General features: G+C 42.2%; 1 protein-coding gene across 3 annotated transcripts in view; it reads right to left on the bottom strand.

The window, feature by feature from the left end:
- The window catches only part of ALKAL1 (ALK and LTK ligand 1), a 29,683-nt gene that overhangs the window by 5,723 nt on the left and 1,475 nt on the right, over positions 1-22,485 (bottom strand). For 2 of the 3 annotated variants that reach the window (XM_015145342.3, NM_001194437.2), the window contains exons 2-3: positions 2,825-2,878; positions 258-338 (exon numbers count right to left, since the gene is read on the bottom strand). In XM_015145342.3, coding sequence (XP_015000828.1) covers positions 258-338; positions 2,825-2,878 — 135 coding nt within the window. The remainder of the gene's footprint in view (positions 1-257; positions 339-2,824; positions 2,879-22,485) is intronic. The other variant, XM_077942732.1, reaches the window with a different exon arrangement.

Here is a 22,485-nt window from a genome sequence, read left to right on the forward strand (position 1 = left end):
TCCTAACAAACACTTTGATCTTTAAGGAAATCTGGCTATTATCAGATTTGAATAGATTCCCAATTAGAATATGGTTTCATTCCTTACAGCAACAGTACACACAAACCTTAGGTACTGTCAGTGTTATAAATCAGTGTTATGAATAGAATGTCAATGGTTAGTCTACTTCTTCCCATCCACAGACATTTGAAGTTTAAAATTACACACATTTATTGTTGGATAATTTTTTTTTAAAAAAACCCACTCAAGTTACTTACAAGCTGGTGTTGAGCACTCCCTGGTATTGTAATAGAGTCGGTGGAAATGTTTGCTGCATTCTGGTGAAAATGTGACTGGCCCTAGAGCACAGGAAAAGAATGCTTATTATAAACATAGGCATGTTTTCCAAACAAATTTCCTAGCACTTTCTGAGTGGACATAATATAACAGCACTTTACATACTTCCATGCCCTTAAAAGAACATGCCTGAGAGCTCTTCCCCCACCCAGGCTCTGTGGGAGGTAGAGTTGTGGTCTATGAAAAATAATCTAAATTCATTCCACATTCTCAACATCTCACATAATGGAATCTTCACATGTAGTACAACTATGTAGAAAAATTAAAAGGAAAAAGTTCTGGACAGAAAATAAAAAGACTGTAGAGAGCAAATTGAGTGCATGAGAAGTACAAAAAATAAGTATCTTTGGTTTCTACTTTCTGTTTTTATCTAAAGCAATTAATGTTTACATGCCAAGACATTTATTCCATTTTCTAATTATAGTAATTTGTGTCGTATTAGTGTCTAGGATAATTGTAAAATGGAATGGGCAGGGCCTTGAGAAGTCCTTTGTCTCTCCCTTTAAATCCAAGGTAGGGCCCATCAAGACTTTCATCCCGGATGGGGAGTAGTGGCTCACGTCTGCAATCCCAGCACTTTGGGAGGCCAAGGCAGGAGGATCACTTGAGCTCAGGAGTTCAAGAACAGCCTAAGCACCATAGTGAGACCCTGTCTCTGCAAAAAATAAAAATAAAAAATTAGCCAGGCATGGCAGCACACACCTGTAGTCCCAGTTCAGTTACTGTAGAGGCTGAGGCAGAAGGATCCTTGAGCCCAGGAGTTGGAGGCTACAGTGAGCTATGACTGCACCACTGCACTCCAGCCTGAGCAACAGAGTAAGACCCTATCTCTTAAAAAACAAAAAAATACACACAGAACAACAACAACAACAAAATGTTCATCCCTCCGTCCCTCTGGTGTCTGCTTCTCGTGGGGTCCACAGTCACGTCGCTAACAGCTGCCTCAAAAGGCTCAACATCCCCACACATCCCTGTGCCCTGCAGGTGCATCTCCACTTGATCCTGAGGACCATCCTTTCTGTTAATAAACAGGTAGGGCCCTTGGACTTGACTAAGTGGGCAAACCACATCTTTCCCACATCACAGGCCTGAGGTGTAAAAGAAAAAAAAGTAGCTGGGATGACTGGGAACAGAGAGGTAATGCCAATAGTAAATATGGGGGTGTACTGTTCACAATAATTCAGTGATTTGCTAGAAATTGGGGCATAGGATGATGTGCAAATGATTCACAAAGTTGATATGAAGAACAAAACAGTGTCATGGGACAGTATTTATCTGTGCTTACGATGTGGCAGGTGGGCCTGGTGCAGTGGCTCACAACTATAATCCCAATGCTTTGGGAGGCCAAGGCAGGAGGATCACTTGAGCTAGGAGTTCAAGACCAACCTGGGCAACATAGTGAGACCCCATCTCTAAAGAAAATAAAAAATTAGCTGGGTGTGATGGCACAGTAGTCTCAGCTATTTCGGAGGCTGAGGTGGGAGGATCCCTTGAGCCTATTTGTTCAAGGCTGCAGTGAGCCATGATCTCACCACTGAACTTGATGGAATCAGACCCTGTCTCAAAAATAAAAAATTTTTGACCTGGCGCGGTGGCTCACACTTGGAGGCCGAAGCGGGCGGATCGCTTAGGCCAGGAGTTTGACACCAGCCTGACCAACATGGTGAAACCCCATCTCTACTAAAAATACAAAAAAGTAGCCAGGCGTGGTGGTGCATGCCTGTAATCCCAGCTATTTGGGAGGCTGAGGCAGGAGAATTGCTTGAACCGGGAGGCGGAGGTTGCAGTGAGCCGAGATCACACCACTGCACACCAGCCTGGGCAACAAGAGCGAAACTCTGTCTCAGAAAATAATAATAATAATTAATAAACAAATATGTTTTTAAAAGATGTAGTATATGAAAGTCTGTCCCTCCCTATTCAAAACATTTCTATTGCCCCCTCTCTCCCTACCCCTCACCAGACTGGGGAACATAGTCTGAATTCCCCAGCATGCCATTTAAGATTATCCACAACGTGACTCCAAGCTACCTTTCCAGCCATATACTTGACCAGGGCCACATACGCCCCACATACCTAAGCCCACCCACAGTCCATGCATACCTGTCCTTGCCTAAATCACACCCTGTGCCTTCATGGCTTACTCAATGCACTCCTTCTGAAGAGAAGGTCTCTCTCACCACGGGAAAGCCTTATTCATCCCTTAAAGCCCACCTTAAATACTGTGTCTACTACAAGCCTTTCTTGGTAGTTCTTGGTCACATTATTCACTTCCTGTGTATCCTTAAAAAGTGGTTCATACTTCTATTACTTATTAAGGGCTGGTTTACATTACAGTTAACACAAGTTAGTAGCATCCGTCCATCTCCCCAACTGGACCATGAGTCACTTACAGACATTTATTTTCATATTCCTAGTGCCTGACATAGTAACCTGTACACATTCTTTTTATTTAGTTAATGGAATCACTGATAAATTTTGTACTTACCTGTGAAATGCTTTATGAATTTGTCTTTTAAGTTAGAATCTCTTGGGAATATTTCTGAAAAGAAAAAAAACCTTCAGAATTTCTTGAATGCATTTCTCCCATTTAAAAATATCCTTAATACTTTGGGAGGCCGAGATGGGTGGATCACGAGGTCAGGAGATCAAGACCTTCCTGGCTAACACGGTGAAACCCCATCTCTACTAAAATATACAAAAAACTAGCCCGGCAAGGTGGTGGGCGCCTGCAGTCCCAGTTACCCCGAAGGCTGAGCCAGGAGAATGGCGTGAACCCGGGAGGCGGAGCTTGCAGTGAGCTGAGATCCGGCCACTACACTCCAGCCTAGGCAACAGAGCAAGACTCCGTCTCAAAAAAAAAAAAAAATCCTTAATATGCTAAATACTTAATAAGGCACTAAACACATGAATTCGTGACAGTTTATTTAGCTGAGTCCAAACTGATATCTCCAGCCCTGACCATTTCCTGGGCTCCAAAACTCCAATACACCTACCTCACTGCTTGCTCTACGGCATGAAGGGTACCTTACAGCCCTCTCAAAACTGTACAGTCGCAATGGAAGGTCTCCTTTTCCTCTGCCCAGGCCTGTTTGTCTCCATGTTCCTCAGTCCACTGAAGACTGACTGAAGTGGCATTACTCTCGATCAGGCCCCAGCTCAAGAAGTTATGCTTGACTTCCTTTTTCCCTCACCACTACACCCAACCCATGAGTTAGTTTTATGTATTCCACCTCCAACAAATTATTCCAGACCCACTCACTTCTTTCTCCTTCCCTCAACATGAGTCTGGCCCAAGCCATCGTCCTTTTGTGACCATGCCTTGGCAGTGGCCTCCTAACCCCTCCTCTCCTGCCCATAATCATCTTTCTCCCCAGTAGCCAGAACAAACAAACTGAAATGTACTATAGGTCATGATCTCTCCCACTTGGAAGGCTTTGTGCTTAATATATAATAAAATTTAAAAATAAAAGTATATCTCAGGCTTTACCTTGTACTCACTAAAACTACACCATCAAGAAAATGCAATTTATACAAACAATTGGGAGCACGTGCAACACTTTCAAAGGAAGAGAAAACTTAAACTTTAGTAAAATAGTGGAGCCTCATGGTTTGTTGGTAGGTATACATTTAAACTTACAACATTGTAAGAATATAATAGGGAAGTGAACGTTTGTCATCCCCCTCTAGGAGAGTCTGAGCCACCACGGTGATGAGTGTGACTTCGCCAGGACAAGGCAGTGGTGACTGAGGCTTGGAAAATGCAGACGCAGTAATTCTAACTGTTCCTTACATGCCATGAGCTCCTGAGGGACTTCGGAACCCTTTCCTGTGCAGGGAGCTCCCCAGTTCGGGGCAGCCTTCTGCGAGTTCAGGGCCTGGCTCAGGGCGTGATTGTGTGGGTGCAGCAGGAATGCAGAGAGATCGGAGCTCCCCTCCCATTTGACAATGAACACCTGCACTTTACAAACAATTAAAACTAATCCAGGAAAACAAAGCAGCAGTAAAATGAAAGTACTTCATCACATAAACCTTTCCTCTTCTCTTCGATAATGCTCCAGCTCAAACATAGGTCTTTTCCCCCGTACTTCTCAGAAAGCAAAAATAGCAAATTGGCTTCTGTGGTGTCAATATTTGGGCCAGGTAGTTACAGTGGTGCATTCTGAAAAATGAATGAGAGCTGAGTACAGCAGAAGCACCTCCTGTGGCTAAGGCGTGCTCAAAGACTTCATAAATAATTCTATTTCTGAAAGCATTTTAGAGTATAATTTTAATCTCTAGACCCTGTGACAAGGACGACACTCAGGTGTGTAGAAAATTGCATATTTTAAGTAAATTACCCTCCTCATCTCCGCCCCATAACACATTTTATAACTTCTATCAAAGCAGATGTCACATTCTGGTTAGCATGACAGGGCACTGTGTGTGTCTGTCTTCCCCGCAATTATGGCTTCCTGAGGAAAGGGATGCGGTCTTGTCCCCCTGTACAACCCGGCTTTGCTGGCAGAGGCACCTGGCACACGTTCAAGGAATAGGAAGCCGAGAGGGCTGCTACTGCTCAAATGGAAACATCAGTGCCTCCTTGCACTCAGTACAGCCCACCAAGAAAACCACAATTTCAATACACTTGAATTTTAACTTCAAAGCACAAACATCATATAGGAATACAAGAATGTACAACAGATTGATTTAACTGAAACAGAAAAGTGGTGTTTAAGTCCATACCTGAAGTAACAAGCCAGAGATAAGAATGTAAGAAGAGATGGGAATGGGGAGGACTGCAGCCTGTTTAAGTATTGGGGGAAAAGTCTAGAGCTGCTGAAGAAGAGGTGGGTGAGACAAGACTGCCGGCACAGGTGGGCTTTAGAGTCAAGTTGTACACAAACTTTGTGCTTAATTCTGTAGGTGATGAGAAGTCAAAGGGCTTTAGGCAAAGGAAAGGCAAGGTTAAGCTACATTTTCAAAAGATCATTGAGGGAGGGAGGGAATGGGGAGAATTGGTCAAAGGATTCAAAGCTGCAGATGGGTAGGATGAGCAAGTCTAGAGGAGGACTGCAGGAAGTAATGATGTGTTGTATGTGGAACAATGGTTGAGAGAGCAGAGTTCAGGAGTTCTCACCATAAATAAAAAAGGGTAACTGTGAGATGATGGATGTGATTTGCTTGACCACAGTAACCACTGCACTCTGTATACATATATCAATACATTATGCTGTGCACTTTAAAGACATACAATAAAAATAAATAAAATTATATACACCATTTAAACATTTTTTAATAAGCAAACTTTGTTTTTTTGAGACAGAGTCTTGCTCTGTTGCCCAGGCTGGAGTGCAATGGTGCAATCATGACTCACTGCAGCCTCCAACACCTGGGCTCAAGCAGTCCTCCCACCTCAGCCTCCCAAAGTGTTGGAATTAGAGACATGAGCCACTGAGCCCAGCATCAACTATTTTTAATAATAAAAAACAATGATGCCTAAGTATTGTGAAAGGAAAATAAATCTCAGGACCCCAAAATCACTAAGCCAAGGGAAAAGTCAAGCTGGGAACTATGTCAGGCAAACCTGCCTCCCATTAATTCCTAAATAAGATAGCTACAAAGATAAAAAGCCACATACCTCCCTCATGATCTGTCCACAAAAAAATTCTTTGTGGATGGAGGATAGAGAGAACTTGAAGTCATCCCTCTGAGGCTCACCTGAGACAAACACATATGATTGCTTCCTGTGCCCTATTGTTTATGTAAAACTGCAGATTCACCGAGCCACACTAAATTGTGTATTCAGTGGAAGGCTGATCAAGGACTCAAAAGAATGCAAACTTTTGTCCCTTATCTACTTCTGACCTGGAACCCCCCCACCCACCTCCCTCCCTGCACATACCCCTTTCCCCTCAAACCCGTTTCACCTCCCCCATCCCCCTTAAACTTGTCTTGCCTTTCTGAACCCAACCAATGTACATCTTATACATACTGACTGATGTCTCATGTCTCCCTAAAATGTATAAAAGCAAGCTGTACCCTAATCACCTTGAGCACATGTCAGCAGGACCTCCTGAGGTTGTATCATGGGTGCATCCTTAACCTTGACAAAATAAACTTTCTAAATTGATTGAGACCTCTCTCAGATACTTTTTTTTTTTTTTTTTGAGACAGAGTCTCGCTCTGTTGCCCAGGCTGGAGTGCAGTGGCGCGATCTCAGCTCACTGCAAGTCTCAGATACTTTTTGGCTTACAGTACAGAGGGCAAAGAATAGATGCAGAGAGACAAGTTAAAAGGTTTACAGTCATGTGCTGTTTAATGATGGGAATACGTTTGGAGAAATGCATCATTAGGTGATTCCTTCATTGTGGGAGCATCATAGAGTGCACTTACATAAACCTTGGGGGGAGAGCCTCCTGCACACTCAGGCTATTGCTCCTAGGCTACAAAACCTGTTGTGCTGAATACTGTAGGCAGCTGTAACACCATAGTGAGTATCTGTGAATCTAAACTTATCTACACATAGAAAAGGAACAGTAAAAAATACAGTATTATAATCTAAGGACCACCATGGTATATGCAGTCTGTAGGTGACAGAAACGTCCTTTTGTGGCACGTGACTATAACTGTGTGTTTTTTGTTTTTTTTTTTTGAGATGGAGTCTTGCTCTCTCACCCAGGCTGGAGTGCAGTGGCCGGATCTCAGCTCACTGCAAGCTCCGCCTCCCGGGTTCACGCCATTCTCCTGCCTCAGCCTCCCGAGTAGCTGGGACTACAGGCGCCCGCCACCTCGCCCGGCTAAATTTTTTTTGTATTTTTAGTAGAGACGGGGTTTCATTGTGTTAGCCAGGATGGTCTCGATCTCCTGACCTCGTGATCCGCCCGTCTCGGCCTCCCAAAGTGCTGGGATTATAGGCTTGAGCCACCGCGCCCGGCCAACTATAACTGTATTGACTAGCACTGGCCTATGCAGGGGCTAGCAAACAACAGCTCCTGAGGCAGATCCAGCCTGCACCTGTGTTTGTGAATAAAACTCTGCTGCAACATGCCCACATCCATTTGTTTAGGGGTCGTCAGTGGCTGCTTTTTCACTACAAGGGCAGAACTGAGTAGTTGTTGCAGAGATAGTATGGCTCACTGTACAGAGCAGAAAAGTTCCTCTTCAAAGCTCCTCTTGGTTTAAAAATAAAATAATAGACACTAGGAATAATATCTTCTTACTCCAAAGCGTCTTATCACCTACTAGTTCTTATACTTTAGCCCAGTTAGTTGCTTTGGCTTGCATGTCTGGACAGGCCCAGGCAAGTCTTAGCTCATAGCTTATGCCCCTTCCTTGTTTGGAAATGTTATTGCTTCCTTAAACCTTTTGTAAGCAACTTCCTTTTCTTCTTTATTCTCCCTTGAACTTACCTATTTAGGGAAGTTTTTAGGTTATTAGCACATCGGGTATCAGTTTAAGACTGTGAGGTCCAGCTCCAGCCAATGGATGCAGGACACAGCAGTAAGGATAACCCAAATGCGTAAGGGATAAATATATCTGCTTTTCCTTTTTTCAGGTGTGCTCTCACCATTGTTCCATCTGCGAGGGGCACCCTTTCTGTAGATAGTAAAGATTGCCTTGCTGAGAGATCCTTTGTCTCCACGCTTTTCTTTGCAGCACCAATTATCTGTTTCTAACACTCACAAAGCCCAAAATATTGACTGTGTGGCCCTTTCTAAAGAAAGTTTGCCAATCCCTGCTCTGCAGCACACTCCTATTTGTATAAAAACAAACTAAAATGGTGGGAGGTGCCGGGGAGCAGAATTCTGGGGGTGGAGAGAAGAGATACTTTTCCATGCACACCCTTTTTATTACTTTTAACTTTTTTGAATATAAATCTGTATTAATTCTTCAATAAAAACTAATTGAAAATGAATTTGCATTTAGTGACTAGATGCACCTAATAGTTTTGATCTACAAAATATTAAATAAACAACTGAATATAAGAAAATTACCCTAGGCCAAGCATAGTGGTTCATGCCCACAATTCCAACACTTTGGGAGGTTGAGGCAGGTGGATCACCTGAGGTCAGGAGTTCGAGACCAGCCTGACCAACACAGTGAAACCCCATCTCCATTAAAAATACAAAAAAATTAGCCAGGCATGGTAGCGTGTGCCAGTAATCCCAGCTACTCAGCAGGCTGAAGCAGGAAAATCACTTGAACCTGGGAGATGGAGGTTGCAGTGAGCCAAGATCACACCATTGCACTCCAGCCTGGGTGACAGAGCAAGACTCCATCTCAAAATAAATAAATAAATAAATAGATAGATAAATAAATTTTAAAAACTAAATAAAAAGAAAACTCCCCCTAAACAACGAAACTAGTTGATTTCTCTCAGATGGAAAATGTTCTGAGAGCAGCATCTATGATGAGATAAATGGGAGCCACACATGTAATTCTAAATGTTTAGTAGCCACATTTAAAAAGTAAAAAGAAATGTGTGAATTAATTTAATCATTTGGCCAGTCACAGCAACTCACACCTGTCATCCCAGGACTTTGCGAGGATGAAGCTGGAGGGTTGCTTGGGCCCAGGAGTTTGAGACCAGCCCGGGCAACATAGTGAGACCTCCTTTCTAAAGTTAAAATTAGAATTAAAATTTTAAAAATAATAATTTATTTTAACCGAGTATAGCCAAAGTGTTACCATTTCAACTTGTTATCAACAATATTAATTACTAATGAGATATTTTACTTTTTTTGCACTAAGTTTTCAAAATCCAGGGTGGATTTTGCACATTCAGCACATCTCAGTTTGGACCAGCCACATGACAAGTGCTCAGTAGCCTCATAGCTCCTGGATGTGGTGTTGGACAGCACAAGTCTGAAATGTAACTTCAGGCTGGATGTGGTGGCTTATGCCTATAATCTCGGCACTTTGGGAAACCGAGGTGGACAGATCGCCCGAAGTCAGGAGTTCAAGACCAGCCTGGTCAACATGGTGAAACCCCGTCTCCACTAAAAATACAAAAAATTAGCCAGGCACAGTGGCACACGCCTGTAATCCCAGCTACTCAGGAGGCTGAGGCAGGGGAATCGCTTGAACCTGGGAGGCAGAGGTTGCAGGGAGCGGAGATTGCACACTCCAGCCTAGGCGACAAGAGTAAGACTCCATCTCAAAAGAAAAAAAAAAAAAAGAAGAAAAAATAAAATAAAATGTAAGCTTCAAATGACAACTAGATGGGAGGAAGAAGTGCTAGTGTTCTATAGCACTGCAGGATGACTACAGTAAACCATAATACACTATACAATTTCATGTAGCTAGAAGGAGGATATTGAATGTTCCCAACACAAAGAAATGACAATTGTTTGAGATGGATATGCTAATGACCCTGATCAGATCACTGTGCATTATAGAGATTGAAACATCACTATGTTGGCCGTGCGCGGTGGCTCACGCCTGTAATCCCAGCACTTTGGGAGGCCGAGGCGGGCGGATCACGAGGTCAGGAGATCGAGACCATCCTGGCTAACACGGTGAAACCCCGTCTCTACTAAAAAATACAAAAAACTAGCCGGGCGAGATGGCGGGCGCCTGTAGTCCCAGCTACTCGGGAGGATGAGGCAGGAGAATGGCGGGAACCCGGGAGGCGGAGCTTGCAGTGAGCTGAGATCACGCCACTGCACTCCAGCCTGGGCGACAGAGCGAGACTCCGTCTCAAAAAAAAAAAAAAAGAAACATCACTATGTACCCATTATTTGCCAATTAAAAAACAAAATAAAATGTATGCTTCATTTCTGTGATACATAACTATGATTATATAAAAGATTACATTATTTGGGAGGGTTAAAATCAAACAGGTCTCTAGGTAATGCATGATCATTATCTTGGAAAAATTTGAATAAATGACTATCTCATTCATCCAATTTGTAAAAGTTTCTAGTTTTTATTTACTAAAACAGTTGCCATCTGCTGCTCTCCTCAATTGTAAGTTTACAAAATCTTTTAAAGAAATAGATTTGCATACATATGTACATATATATGTTGGCATACTTATCTCTTATTCTTATATTCTTGTTTAAAAATGAGCCATGATCATGTGAAGTAATTTAAACAATACAGTACAACCAGAAAACAAAATAATTGAAAATGTTTATTGTTTGCTTCTACCTGCATATAATTTGACTATCTTCCATAAAGATAATTTGTTCTGATATGACTTACTGTTGACAAGCCTTGTTAATTGATCCTCAGTCCTTTGTGAGGTACTATGGAACATTACTTTATGTTTCAATCTAGCATTACATTAGGTACTTAAATCAAAATGTTTGCTGTACAGTTCTTTCAGTTATTTATTTTAAAGACAAGACACTACTAATCTCATTACTAATCAATCTAATCATTGTATAACTAGTTCCCATTTCAAAAATAAGAACGATTACCTTTATTACAGCAGTACTGACAGAATTATAGATGAGAACTGTTTTTGGAGAAAAATTCTATTTTAATTTCAATATGACAAATTCAAATTTTTAAAATATATAGCAGAAAAAGCTATACTATATTAAATATATAATAGTAGAAAAAGCTACTTCAACCTCTGCCTTCATCGTCACATGAAGTTCTCCTGTGTCTCTGTATCTTCCCATGGCTGTCATCTTATTAACAATACCAGTTGTACTGAAAAAGGGCCGACTCTAGTATAACCTTTTAAATATATTAAAGCTGACTTTTAAATATGTTTAAGAAATATATATTTTTTTAATACTAAATTGGCCAGGCATGGTGGCTCACGTCTGTAATCTCAGCACTTTGGGAGGCTGAAGCAGGTGGATCACTTGAGATCAGGAGTTTGAGACCAGCCTGGCCAACATGGTGAAATCCCTTCTCTATTAAAAGTACAAAAATTAGTCGAGCATGGTGGCATATGCAATCCCAGTTACTTGAGAGGCCGAGGCAGGATAATCTCTTGAACCAGGGAAGCGGAGGTTGCAGTGAGCCCAGGTCGCACCACTGCACTCCAGCCTGAGTGACAGAGTGAGACTCCATCTCAAAAATAAATAAATAAATACATAAAAATACTAAATTAAAAGCATTTAAAAATAAACTGCCATAAAATGTGTGCCTTCTTCTTTCTTTATGTAGTTACATAACATCTGTACCAGTATATACTTGAAATGTATAAATATTTGTAAATACATGTTTTTATATCATGCTTCTTCTGTTACAGTTTAAGATATTTAAATAGAGGGATGTATGTGTGTAACTCTCTTTTTGACACACACATTAGCCAGGTGGTTTAATGAGACCTACATGCCATTTAGGCTGCAAATTACGCAGAGGATATAAAAGTAAACTCAAATTGGTTGCTTATTATCTTCTAAGTTTTTGCTACGTTCTACAGACTAGCAGTGTCAGCATCTTCTGGGAGCATGTTAGAAATGCAAATCAAGCCCAGATTTACAGAGTCAGACTTTTATTTTACTGGAACACAGTATGTTGGATAGACTCCCATTGGTATAATTTTGTGTGGCACTTTTGAGCTGCAGAGACAGAGTTGAGTAGTTGCAAGCACTTTCTCAAACTTTACATATGGAATAAGTACAGATGAATTCTGCCTTCAGAAAAGACCATATACTGTGTATTTGTTTCCTAGGGCCACCATAACAAAGTTCTACATCTTATATCAACAGAGGCTTACTGTCTCACAGTTCTGGAGGCAAGAAGTCTGAAATCAAGATGTGAGCAGGGCCATGCTTTCTCTGAAGTTTTGAGGGAAGGATCCTTCCTTGCCTGTTCCAGCTCTGGTGGCTGCCAGTGATCCTTGGCATTCTTTGGCTTGTCGATGGTCCACTCCAATCTCTGCCTTCATTGTCACATGGAGTTCTCCTGTGTCTCTCTATCTTCCCATGGCCGTCATCTTACTAAGACATCAGTTATACTGAAAAGGGGTCAATTCTACTCCAGTATGACCTCATCATAACTAATTACATCTGCAATGACCCTATTTCCCAATAAGGCCATACTCTGAGGCACTGGGGAACTAGATCCTCAACATATTTTGGGGAAGGGGAACACAAACTCCTAATGTATGAAATCTGAATTCACTAAACAAATAAATTGGAATTATTTGCATTATAAAAGTGAATTATTTTCACAATAATTTGCTCAAAATTTTTTAAAATGATTTAACCAAGACATCAAAAAACATGACTTATTTACAAAATTTCAGTGGGGAATAACTTTTACATAAATAAATATATTCTGTAATGTGAGGTTTTATTACAACCTCCTGTGAAAGAAATCAGCTAGTCCATTTAGCCAATGCAAGTTGTAAAGACCCACCTACAAAGAATATCCTGACTGAAAAACTTCTGAAAATAGAAAATACGTATTTTTATTTATTTTTTTTAGAGACAGAGTCTTGCCCTGTCACCACAGCTGGAGTGCAGTGGTACAATCATAGCTCACTGCAGCTTCAAACTGCGGGGCTTAAGCAATCCTCCTGCCTCAGCCTCCCAAGTAGCTGGGACTACAGGCATGCCACCATGCCTGGTTAATTCATTTTTTAAAAAAAACTTTTTGTAGAGAAGGGGACTTACTTTGTTGCCCAAGCTGGTCCTGAACTCCTGGCCTCAAGAGATCCTCCTGCCTTAGCCTCCCAACAAGTTGAGATTTCAGGTGTGAGCCACTTTGCCCCACCAGAAATATTTTTAAAACATCACTCACTCCAGGTTATTTATATTACTTAAAGTTTTTGTAGTAGTGTTAATTTAGATTTTTTTTCTTTTTTTTTTTTTTTTTTTTTTTGAGAAGGAGTCTTGCTCTGTCACCCAGGCTGGAGTGCAGTGGCCAGATCTCAGTTCACTGCAAGCTCCGCCTCCCGGGTTCACGCCATTCTCCTGCCTCAGCCTCCCGAGTAGCTGGGACGACAGGCACCGCCACCTCGCCTGGCTAGTTTTTTGTATTTTTTAGTAGAGACGGGGTTTTGCCGTGAGGATGGTCTCGATCTCCTGACCTCGTGATCCGCCCGTCTCGGCCTCCCAAAGTGCTGGGATTACAGGCTTGAGCCACCGCGCCCGGCCTAGATTTTTTATTTTTTTTCCTTATTTTCTAAGTGGCTTTTGAAAAAAAATAAATTATTATTTATTTATAATTATTCTTTCTGTGACAGATAGCTTTAAAAGGCAGTATTTACATCCTAAAACTAAAACCCAATGTTTTGGAAGATGTCAACCACCTTCAAGAGTGAGATAAAATTTTTAAAATAAGCTTTTATTATTGAGCAGTTTTAGATGCACAGAAAAATTATGTAATACAAAGCATTCCCATATGCCCTGCCCTGGTGTCTCCTATTATTAACATTACATTAGTATGGCACATTTCTTGCAATTAGTGAGCCAATACTGATACATTCTTACTTACTAAAGTGCACACTCCTTTCAGATTTCCTTCACTTTTCCTTGATGTCCTTTTTTTGTCCCAGGATTCCACATTACACTTAGTCATTATGTCTCCTTAAGCGTCTCTTGGCTGTGAGTCTCTCAAAATTTCCCTGTTTTGATAACTTTGAGCATTTGGAGGAGTCTTGGTCAGGTATGTTATAGAATGTCCCTCATTTGAGATTTGCCTGATGTTTTCCTTGTAATTAAACTGAGATTATGGGTTTTAGGGAGGAAGACCACCAAGGGAAAATGCCATTTTCATCACATCCTGTGAAGAGTGCCCACTTTTAGTGTAATTTACTTTTGCTGATGTTGACCTTGACCTCCTGGCTGAGTCCCTGTGTGTCAGGATTCTTACTGCAAAGCTACTCCTTCCCCGCTCCCCTCCCCCTGCCCCACACTGTACTTCTCAGAAGGAGGTCACTATGCTCAGCCCACACTTGAGGACAGGGGAGTTATGCGTCCCTTCTTTGAGGACATAGGATCTACATGCATTATTTAGAATTCTTCTGCATGAGAGGTTTGTCTCTTCTCCTCCAGTTATTTATTTACTCAATCATTTATTTACACAAGCAATGACTGATGAATAATTTATCTTTTGTGTTATAATCTAATACTACTTGCTTTATTTTGTATCTCAGATGGCTCTGACTCTGGCCATTACGAAATGTTTTAGTTGGCTCCTGTGTTCCTTTGACTCTGTCATTGGTAAGTTTCTGTTGTTATTTTTATTGCTTTGTATTTTTTATCACTTTTAAAAACTTTCTGGCATTACCAGATACTCTAGGCTCATTTCTTATTATTTTCCGTCCTAGTCTTGGTTTTAGGGATTTCCCCAATGAACCCTGGTTCTTTTGCTGGAGAATGGCATTAGAAACCAAGATCAGGGCATTTGGTGCGCTCCTGCTGACTACAGTGTGGCTGCTTCTAGTCCCTCGAAGCTGACAGAGCAAGGAAAAATGTGTATGGTGTAAGTGAGCACCTTGATTTTTATACATCTGGTGCTTACATTATTTCTAAAATTGGACTACGGTGCTTAATAGGATATGTTTTGGGGGCTGGGCACAATGTCATCCCAACACTTTGGGAGGCCAAGGTGGAAAATTCACTTGAAGCCAGAAGTTCGAGACCAGCCTGTACAACATAGTGAGACTCTATCTCTACAAAAACTTTTAAAATGAGCTGAGCATGGTGGTGCATGACTGTGGTCCAAGCTACTTGGGAGGCTGAGGCAGAAGGATCCCTTGAGCCCAGGAGTCAGAAGCTGCAGTGAGCTCTGATCGTGCCACTGCCCACAGAGTGACACTCCATTTCTAAAAAAAAAAAAAAAAATTGGAAGATGCAGCATCTGTAACATTTCACTGATTATAAGAACTGCCTAAAATTTATTTTAAATGATCTGACTTCAAACACATAGTCATATCGAATCAGACTCTATACTCAACCGTGTCCTATGTCCTCTCTTAGGACTGGACAGTCATGCTTTGCTTTCTCAGCAAAAGTAAAGTTCTGTGTCCAGCCAGACCTCCAAAGATGCCTTGGGGTTTTTTTGTAAATTCAGGTAGACAAGCTAAATAATCTCTAAAGTCCTTTTGAAGTCCTCTTATATTATGCAATATTATGATAAAATTCTACCATTAGATTGCATATTCACAAAAGGACAGAATATTAAATGAGCCCAGAAAACTTGAAAAAATACAAAGTCATGTTATAAAGTAGATTATTTTCTTGTTGTAAACCACAGAACAATTCATGTTTAATTTAAATTTTAGCAATTTCATCTGAAGACTGATCTCATGAAAATGATTTATTCAGTTTCTAGTTTAATCTAGTTAATCCCTCTTCCAGATTTAAAATGATCATTTCCATAGACACTTTAAAAGATAAACAAGATTCTTATAAAAATGCTAAAACAGGGCCGGGTGCGGTGGCTCATGCCTGCAATCTCAGCACTTTGGGAGGCCGAGGTGGGCAGATCACCTGAGGTCAGGAGTTCAAAACCAGCCTGACCAACATGGAGAAACCCCATCTCCACTAAAAATACAAAAATTAGCTGGGCATGGTGGCACATGCCTGTAATCCCAGCTACTCGGGACGCTGAGGCAGGGGAATCACTTGAACCCGGGAGGTGGAGGTTGTGGTGAGCCGAGATCGCACCATTGCACTCCAGCCTGGGCAACAAGAGTGAAGCTCTGTCACAAAAAAAAAAAAAAAAAAAAAAAATGCTAAAACATTTCAAAAACAAATAGATGTACCACATTTCACAAAGTGACAAGATTTTTATGTGTAATCAGTTATTAGGCACGACAACCAAATGACAGTAGATTAGTACTTGCAGAAAACACAGGATCTAGCCCTAATAATATTCTTGGATTAGGCAGTGAGAAGACTTATCAACAAACTAAGCGACTGGGAAACTCCAGAGGGCTGTTAATCCAGCAATAAATTTACCACCCTAGAAACACAATCTAACAATAAAAACTTGCCTTTACTTTGACCAGAAATAAAGGACAGAGAGCAGGTTTGAAGGCAGAACACAGGTTTAGGTAGAAAAGGGTCAAGTTTGAGATTCTGTAGCTGAGATATTCAGCAGATAATGAATATACTAATTTAAAGGACAAGGTAAAGAAAAAGGAAGAAGATACCTTTTGGAATCTTCCATGGATTTTGTGAAAAATCCATTGATAAGCATGGAACCTTGGGGTACATAAACACTTAAAGGCTGAAGAAGAGATGTTTGGAGAGAGAAAGAAGGAACGGTCAGAGAAGAAGAGAACAAAGCAAGAATAACTGTGGAATCAGGAATCATTTAAAGAGGAAGAGACGGGTCAACTGCAGCAAAGCATTGAACAGGCCAAGTAAGATGAAGGCCGACAAATGCCCACTGGAGTCAACTGGAGTACAGGTGGGATCATGGGCAGGAAGAGGCGATGGAGGGCTGGAACACAGATGAAGCTGGCAGAGGATATCGGATTTTGCCCTGTGAGCTGTATTAACCATGAATTTTTATTTTCTGTATTTCCAATGCTTTGACATCTTGGGGACTTGCTGACCCTGGAGAGAATGCCCCTCCTAGGGTAGCTTTCCTAGAGAGAGTAAACTCACAGAGACAGGACACAGGTTTAGGTAGGAAAGGGTCAAGATCGAGATTCTGTAGCTGAGATAGTCAGCAGATAATTCATATATAAATTTAAAGGGGACAAGGTAAAGAAACAGTGCAAGCTCACCTTTCATTTACAAAGCAGCCAATGCAAAACCCACACCTTCACCACTTCGTCTACTGGGCTCTCTAACTCTGGGCCAACATTCCTCCACCCTAATCACTCCAGGGCCAGGTACCCGATGACTAGCAGCAGCCTTTAGTGCCAGAGCCCACTGAAATCATTCACACCAGCCAACCCTAAGCCCGCTTACCCTGCCATGCCTTGGCTTTCCTGGGGAAATCACAGTACAACCTCTTGCCCACTTTTTCCCCATTCCTCCTTCCTCATGACCCGCCCTGGTGCTTCCCCTGTGGCCTTGTGTGGTTCGCTGTGCTCCTGTCTTTAGGGACACATGAAGACAAACTTCTTCCTTTATGATAGTCATTTCCAGGCGTCTGTGTCTCACTATCTCTGATTAAAACAATTCCCAGGTATATTTTAAAACAAGCATGGTGGTCGATCCTGCATGGAATGGTGATCTAGTCATATATACTTTATATACGCTGGAAATGATGCAAAAATTGGCTACAAGAAAGCTTTTATCTCTCCTCCTAATCTTCCATAACAATTTTAAACTAACTTTTTCTAAATATAGCGTGTTGTTTCCTAGATGAGGCAATGAAATTCTTTATGCAGCAAGAGTTTTGCAGTATATTTCAAAATACCTTATTATGAATGTTTTTGAAATGTGTAATTACTACCTGATTACCATATGTTAAAGATTTTACCAAAGTAATGTAAAATATTGGATTAGACAGTAAAACAGAAAAAGCATTTATAAGAAATATTTTTCTTAAGAATGGAATATATGTGGGTTTAGAAGACTGGATGGATAAAACTCTCAACAGGAATGATACAGTAATACAACTGAACCAAAATTTAATTCATCAACAAACGAGATAAGCAGGTTTATTGCTCATTGTCCACATAACCTAACCTATGTGTTACATTTCCTTTCTTTCTTGTGAAGTATCTTTTATTTTTGCTATATCTATAAAGAATTCTTTAAGGTGTGGCTATTTTAACATTTCATCAATTAATACAGTAGTAATGAGAAATTATTTAAAGTAGTAATTAATTTTTATTCTTTTGACTTAAAGTTCAGAGTATGACCCCTGCCCTACTTTGTTTTTAAATCTATTAGAGACTTTATTTTCAAATCTGTTAGAAATCACAAAAGATAGTTATAAGAAAAAGTTACACAAACAGTATTCCAAACTCAATGTGTAACTTGTTGTTTTTCCTTTCTTAGCATCAGGCATATCTGCTGGCGATAGAAAATCTCCTATAAACAAATATAACCAAGCTCTGAAGCAGTCATGATGATATCCGTCTTTTCAGGTTCACCATGGCTGACGCCCGGGTGGTGCTTGGAGAGAGTAAGAAGCTGCCTGCCTGCAGCTCCTAGGCCAGGAGCCTGGTCAGGTGCTCCACATATCTCCCCTGTTGTTACATCTTCACGAGAAGCCTCATGATGGGGTCTTCCCTGTGGCGCAGACAAGGCACCTGGAACTCAGAGATCCACTCCTTCCCAATTCCACAGCAAGCCTGGAACCAGTGCTTTCTGTCTCATGGAAATGATCAATAGCCAATCTGATACTGTCGATAAACTTTTTACAAATCTATCAGCCAGAAATAATCACCTTTTGGGGTTTCAATTTTTTGGCGTTTTTGTTTTCCGGTTTTCTCACATGTAATCATTGCATAATAAAGATAAGACTTTTTTTAACAGTTGGCTTATATAATTTGCCTTATGTTTACAGAGAAAACAGAGCCTACCAAGTGTGAGTAGACACATACATAAGATGAGTAGTAATTACAGATTCTGTAGAAGTTAAGCAAAGTTGAAGACTCATATATTCAGATTGTAAAATATTAACAGAAGTATAAAATGTTGGCCGTGGTGGTAGCTCACGCCTGTAATTCTAGCACTCTGGAAGGCCAAGGACTGCAGATCATTTGAGGTCAGGAGTTTGAGACCAGCCTGTGCAATGTAGCAAAACCCATCTCTACTAAAAACACACAAAAAATTACTGGGTGTGGTGGCATGTGCCTGTAGTCCCAGCTACTTGTGAGGCTAAGTTGGGAGGTTGAGGCTGTAGTGAGCTGAGATCGAACCATTTCACTCCAGCCTGGGCAACCAGAGTGAGACTGTCTCAAAAAAAAAAAAAAGAAGAAGAAGAAGTATAAAATGTTCATAATGGGGCCTGATGCAGTGGCTCACTCCTGTAATCCCAGCACTTTGGGAGGCCGAGGCAGGTGGATCACTTGAGGTCAGGAGTTCAAGACAAGCCTGGCCAACATGGCAAAACCCTGTCTCTACTATATATATATATATAATGTATATATCTGCCTTTCTTTCCAAGGAAGCCAGGACCTTCTTGGAAAATCAAGAGAACTCACAGCAGATTTATGACTGGAAAGAGACCAGCCCCATGCTACTTATTAAGCACATTCATTTGTCATTGTCCAGCATAACCTCATCAAAACTCCTTCACATGCTCTCCTTAAGCTCCACATCAGCGAGGTTTTATATTAAAACAGCAACAGCAACCACAACAACACAAATCTGACCCCAGAAAGCCTGTAGAAATAAGGTAAACATGAAATACCTTGAAAAGGCAGCGGTAGCAAAGGAAACGTCACATACATCAATACTTGCTAACAGTCCCCTTACACTGCTACCTCTCACACCTCAAGCCAATTTCCTTTCTGTCAAAAACTCTGAACCTCCTCTCTACTCCCACCACGGCCCTGTTCTCAGCCTTCTGACTCTGTTTTTCTTTCAGTGGATGAGTGTTCTGATGTTTCTTTCCTTTGGCAGAGTTTGAGGTTTGGTCCCTTGTTTGTGCCATTCTGCTGGTGGCGCAGGGACCAAAGACAAAGGGAGGAGGGAAACAGGAATGAGAGAGCAGGAGTGAAGGTTACTGGGAATTCTTATCCCAACAGGACACACTGTCAGGGGCACTAATAGAATTGGAGATGATGTAGAAGGTCACCATAAAGCTCTCAAGAGGGTCTGAACTAGAGTGGTGGGAAGGACACTAAAAAGGAAGACCCAGATTCGAGAGACATCGGAGGCAGGAATTACGAACTGAATTGTGCTCCTCAAGCACAATTGTCAACAATGTTGCTCATCACAGCGACCACAGCTGTGTGTTAAATGGCTAAATGACGGGACGGATACATGCATGAACAAGTGGGCTGTGAGAAGGAAGGAGGACCAAGGACGGTGAATCAGGAGTGTTCCTGGGAACCTAACACATCTCCTCCAGTCCCCCACTCTCCACAATCCTCATAGCATGCTGTCTGGCCCCTCCTGCCTCAAGGTTTCCTAGTTACTACTCCCTCTCCCTGGAAATGATCCCCCCACCTCCAGCTCACATCTGCATTTAGGGAAGTTGCCAGGCCTACAGAAAAAGGCAGACAGCGCAACTGCAGGAGCAGCAAAGATTTCTGAACCTAGAACAGGTACATTAGGTCTGGGCGATGGTGCTTATTATGTCACTACAGAAATATGGAGCCATCATTCCAGGCACATCTGACAGGGATGAGAGTCCTTGACCTCCCGGACCTGCGAGACATTTTCCTCCTGAATGAACGATAACCCCTGCCACCTGCTGAGTGCGCCCCTTGAGAACATCCAGATAGGCCCTTGCCCTCTATATTCTCATGTCCTTGTTTGTCCCTGATCCATGTGCAAGTACTCCATTCACAGACTCAGATACAGATGTTATGAGCCACCCTTTTCTCCCCTTGTGAATGTAGTGTAGCAATCAAAAACTTACACAACTACAGTCACAGAAAGCAATGTCTTTGAGGGTGCCCACAGGGCACTTTCCGTCTGACTATATTGTTGTTTAAAACTTCAGATGGTTGCCACTTTTAACTTTTTTTTTTTTTTTTTTTTTTTTTTTTTTTTTTTTGAGACGGAGTCTCACTCTGTCGCCCAGGCTGGAGTGCAGTGACCGGATCTCAGCTCACTGCAAGCTCCGCCTCCCGGGTTCACGCCATTCTCCTGCCTCAGCCTCCCCAGTAGCTGGGACTACAGGCGCCCGCCACCTCGCCCGGCTAGTTTTTTGTATTTTTTAGTAGAGACGGGGTTTCACCGGGTTAGCCAGGATGGTCTCGATCTCCTGACCTTGTGATCCGCCCGTCTCGGCCTCCCAAAGTGCTGGGATTACAGGCTTGAGCCACCGCGCCCGGCCCACTTTTAACTTTTAATAAAATATTTTTGGCCAGGCACAGTGGCTCACGCCTGTAATTCCAGCACTTTGGGAGACCGAGGTGGGCAGATCACCTGAGGTCAGGAGTTTGAGACCAGCCTAGCGCAACATCGTGAAATCCCTTCTCTACTAAAACTACAAAAAAAGAAAAATAAAAATTAGCCGGGCGTGGTGGTGCACCTGTAATACTTGGGAGGCTGAGGCAGGAGAATGGTTTGAACCTGGGAGGCAGAGGTTGCAGTGAGCCCAGATCACACCACTGCACTCCAGCCTGGGTGACAAGAGCGAAACTCCATCTCAAAATAAATAAATAAATAAATAAATAAATAAATAAATAAATAAAATATTGTTTTATCCCTTGTAACTCACTTCGGTAAGTCTTCACTGTCTGAATCAAAGAGAAAAGATCTGTTGAATGAAACAGGTCTGAATGAATGTGTGCCCTCGACCTTTCTGTACTTTGAGAGCCTTTCTCCCAGATCTTTCACATTCCAAAGTCACATTTTATTCTCTGAGATAAATATTTCAGGCTAACAATAATTTTAAGTCGAAGTGCATGATCCGTGTGCACCATTGTTGCATGGCCGTGCTGCGGACACTGACCCTGTGCCTTCCCCCTCCTGAGGGCTCCCCAGTGGCCGGCTGGACTGAGAGGCTCTGCCGGGGTTGTCCACACACCAGCTGGGCAGCCCACCTCAGCTTCCCACCTTCTCCATCCCCTCCCCGGGGCAGGACACCCTGCTCACTCAGTGCAGGTGTGCACCAGCCCCTCCCTCCACACCCAAGTGTGCAGGAGAGCACAGACACTGCTGTCTGCTCCTCTGGGTGGCCTCCGCCCTCTGCATGGTGACAGACAGGAACTCGAAGAAAGTTTGTGGAGTGAATAAGTATATATTTATATCATAACTACTGTGGAAAAAAATGATACTAAGAAGCCGTTGTTTGCTTTCTTAGCCATGAAGCCTGAGGAGAAGGGATCAGGAGCTGTGCTCCCATGGCCAGCCACTGGCTGCGGGGCATCCCCAGGCCACCCTAGGCCCTCTCCTCTTCTCAAGCCTGATGGAGGCCACCAAATGTCCCTGCAGAGGGGCCCTTCTGTCCCAGTCTCGCCGGCAGCTTCACCTTGCTTTACTGTTGCTGGGTGTGAACAGAAACGTGTCAGGAGCTTCTCGCTTCTGTCCCCATCTTCCTTCCCTGCGTGTCCTGCCCTCCTCCCTTCAGCGCTGCCCAAATGCCCAGCCGCCCCCTCGGACCTCCTTTTCCAAGGCCTTTTCCGTTTTCCCTGCATTCACAAGAGCTCTTCTCTGCCCG

This window comes from Macaca mulatta, chromosome 8 (genome assembly GCF_049350105.2).
Source record: "Macaca mulatta isolate MMU2019108-1 chromosome 8, T2T-MMU8v2.0, whole genome shotgun sequence".
NCBI lineage: Eukaryota > Metazoa > Chordata > Mammalia > Primates > Cercopithecidae > Macaca > Macaca mulatta.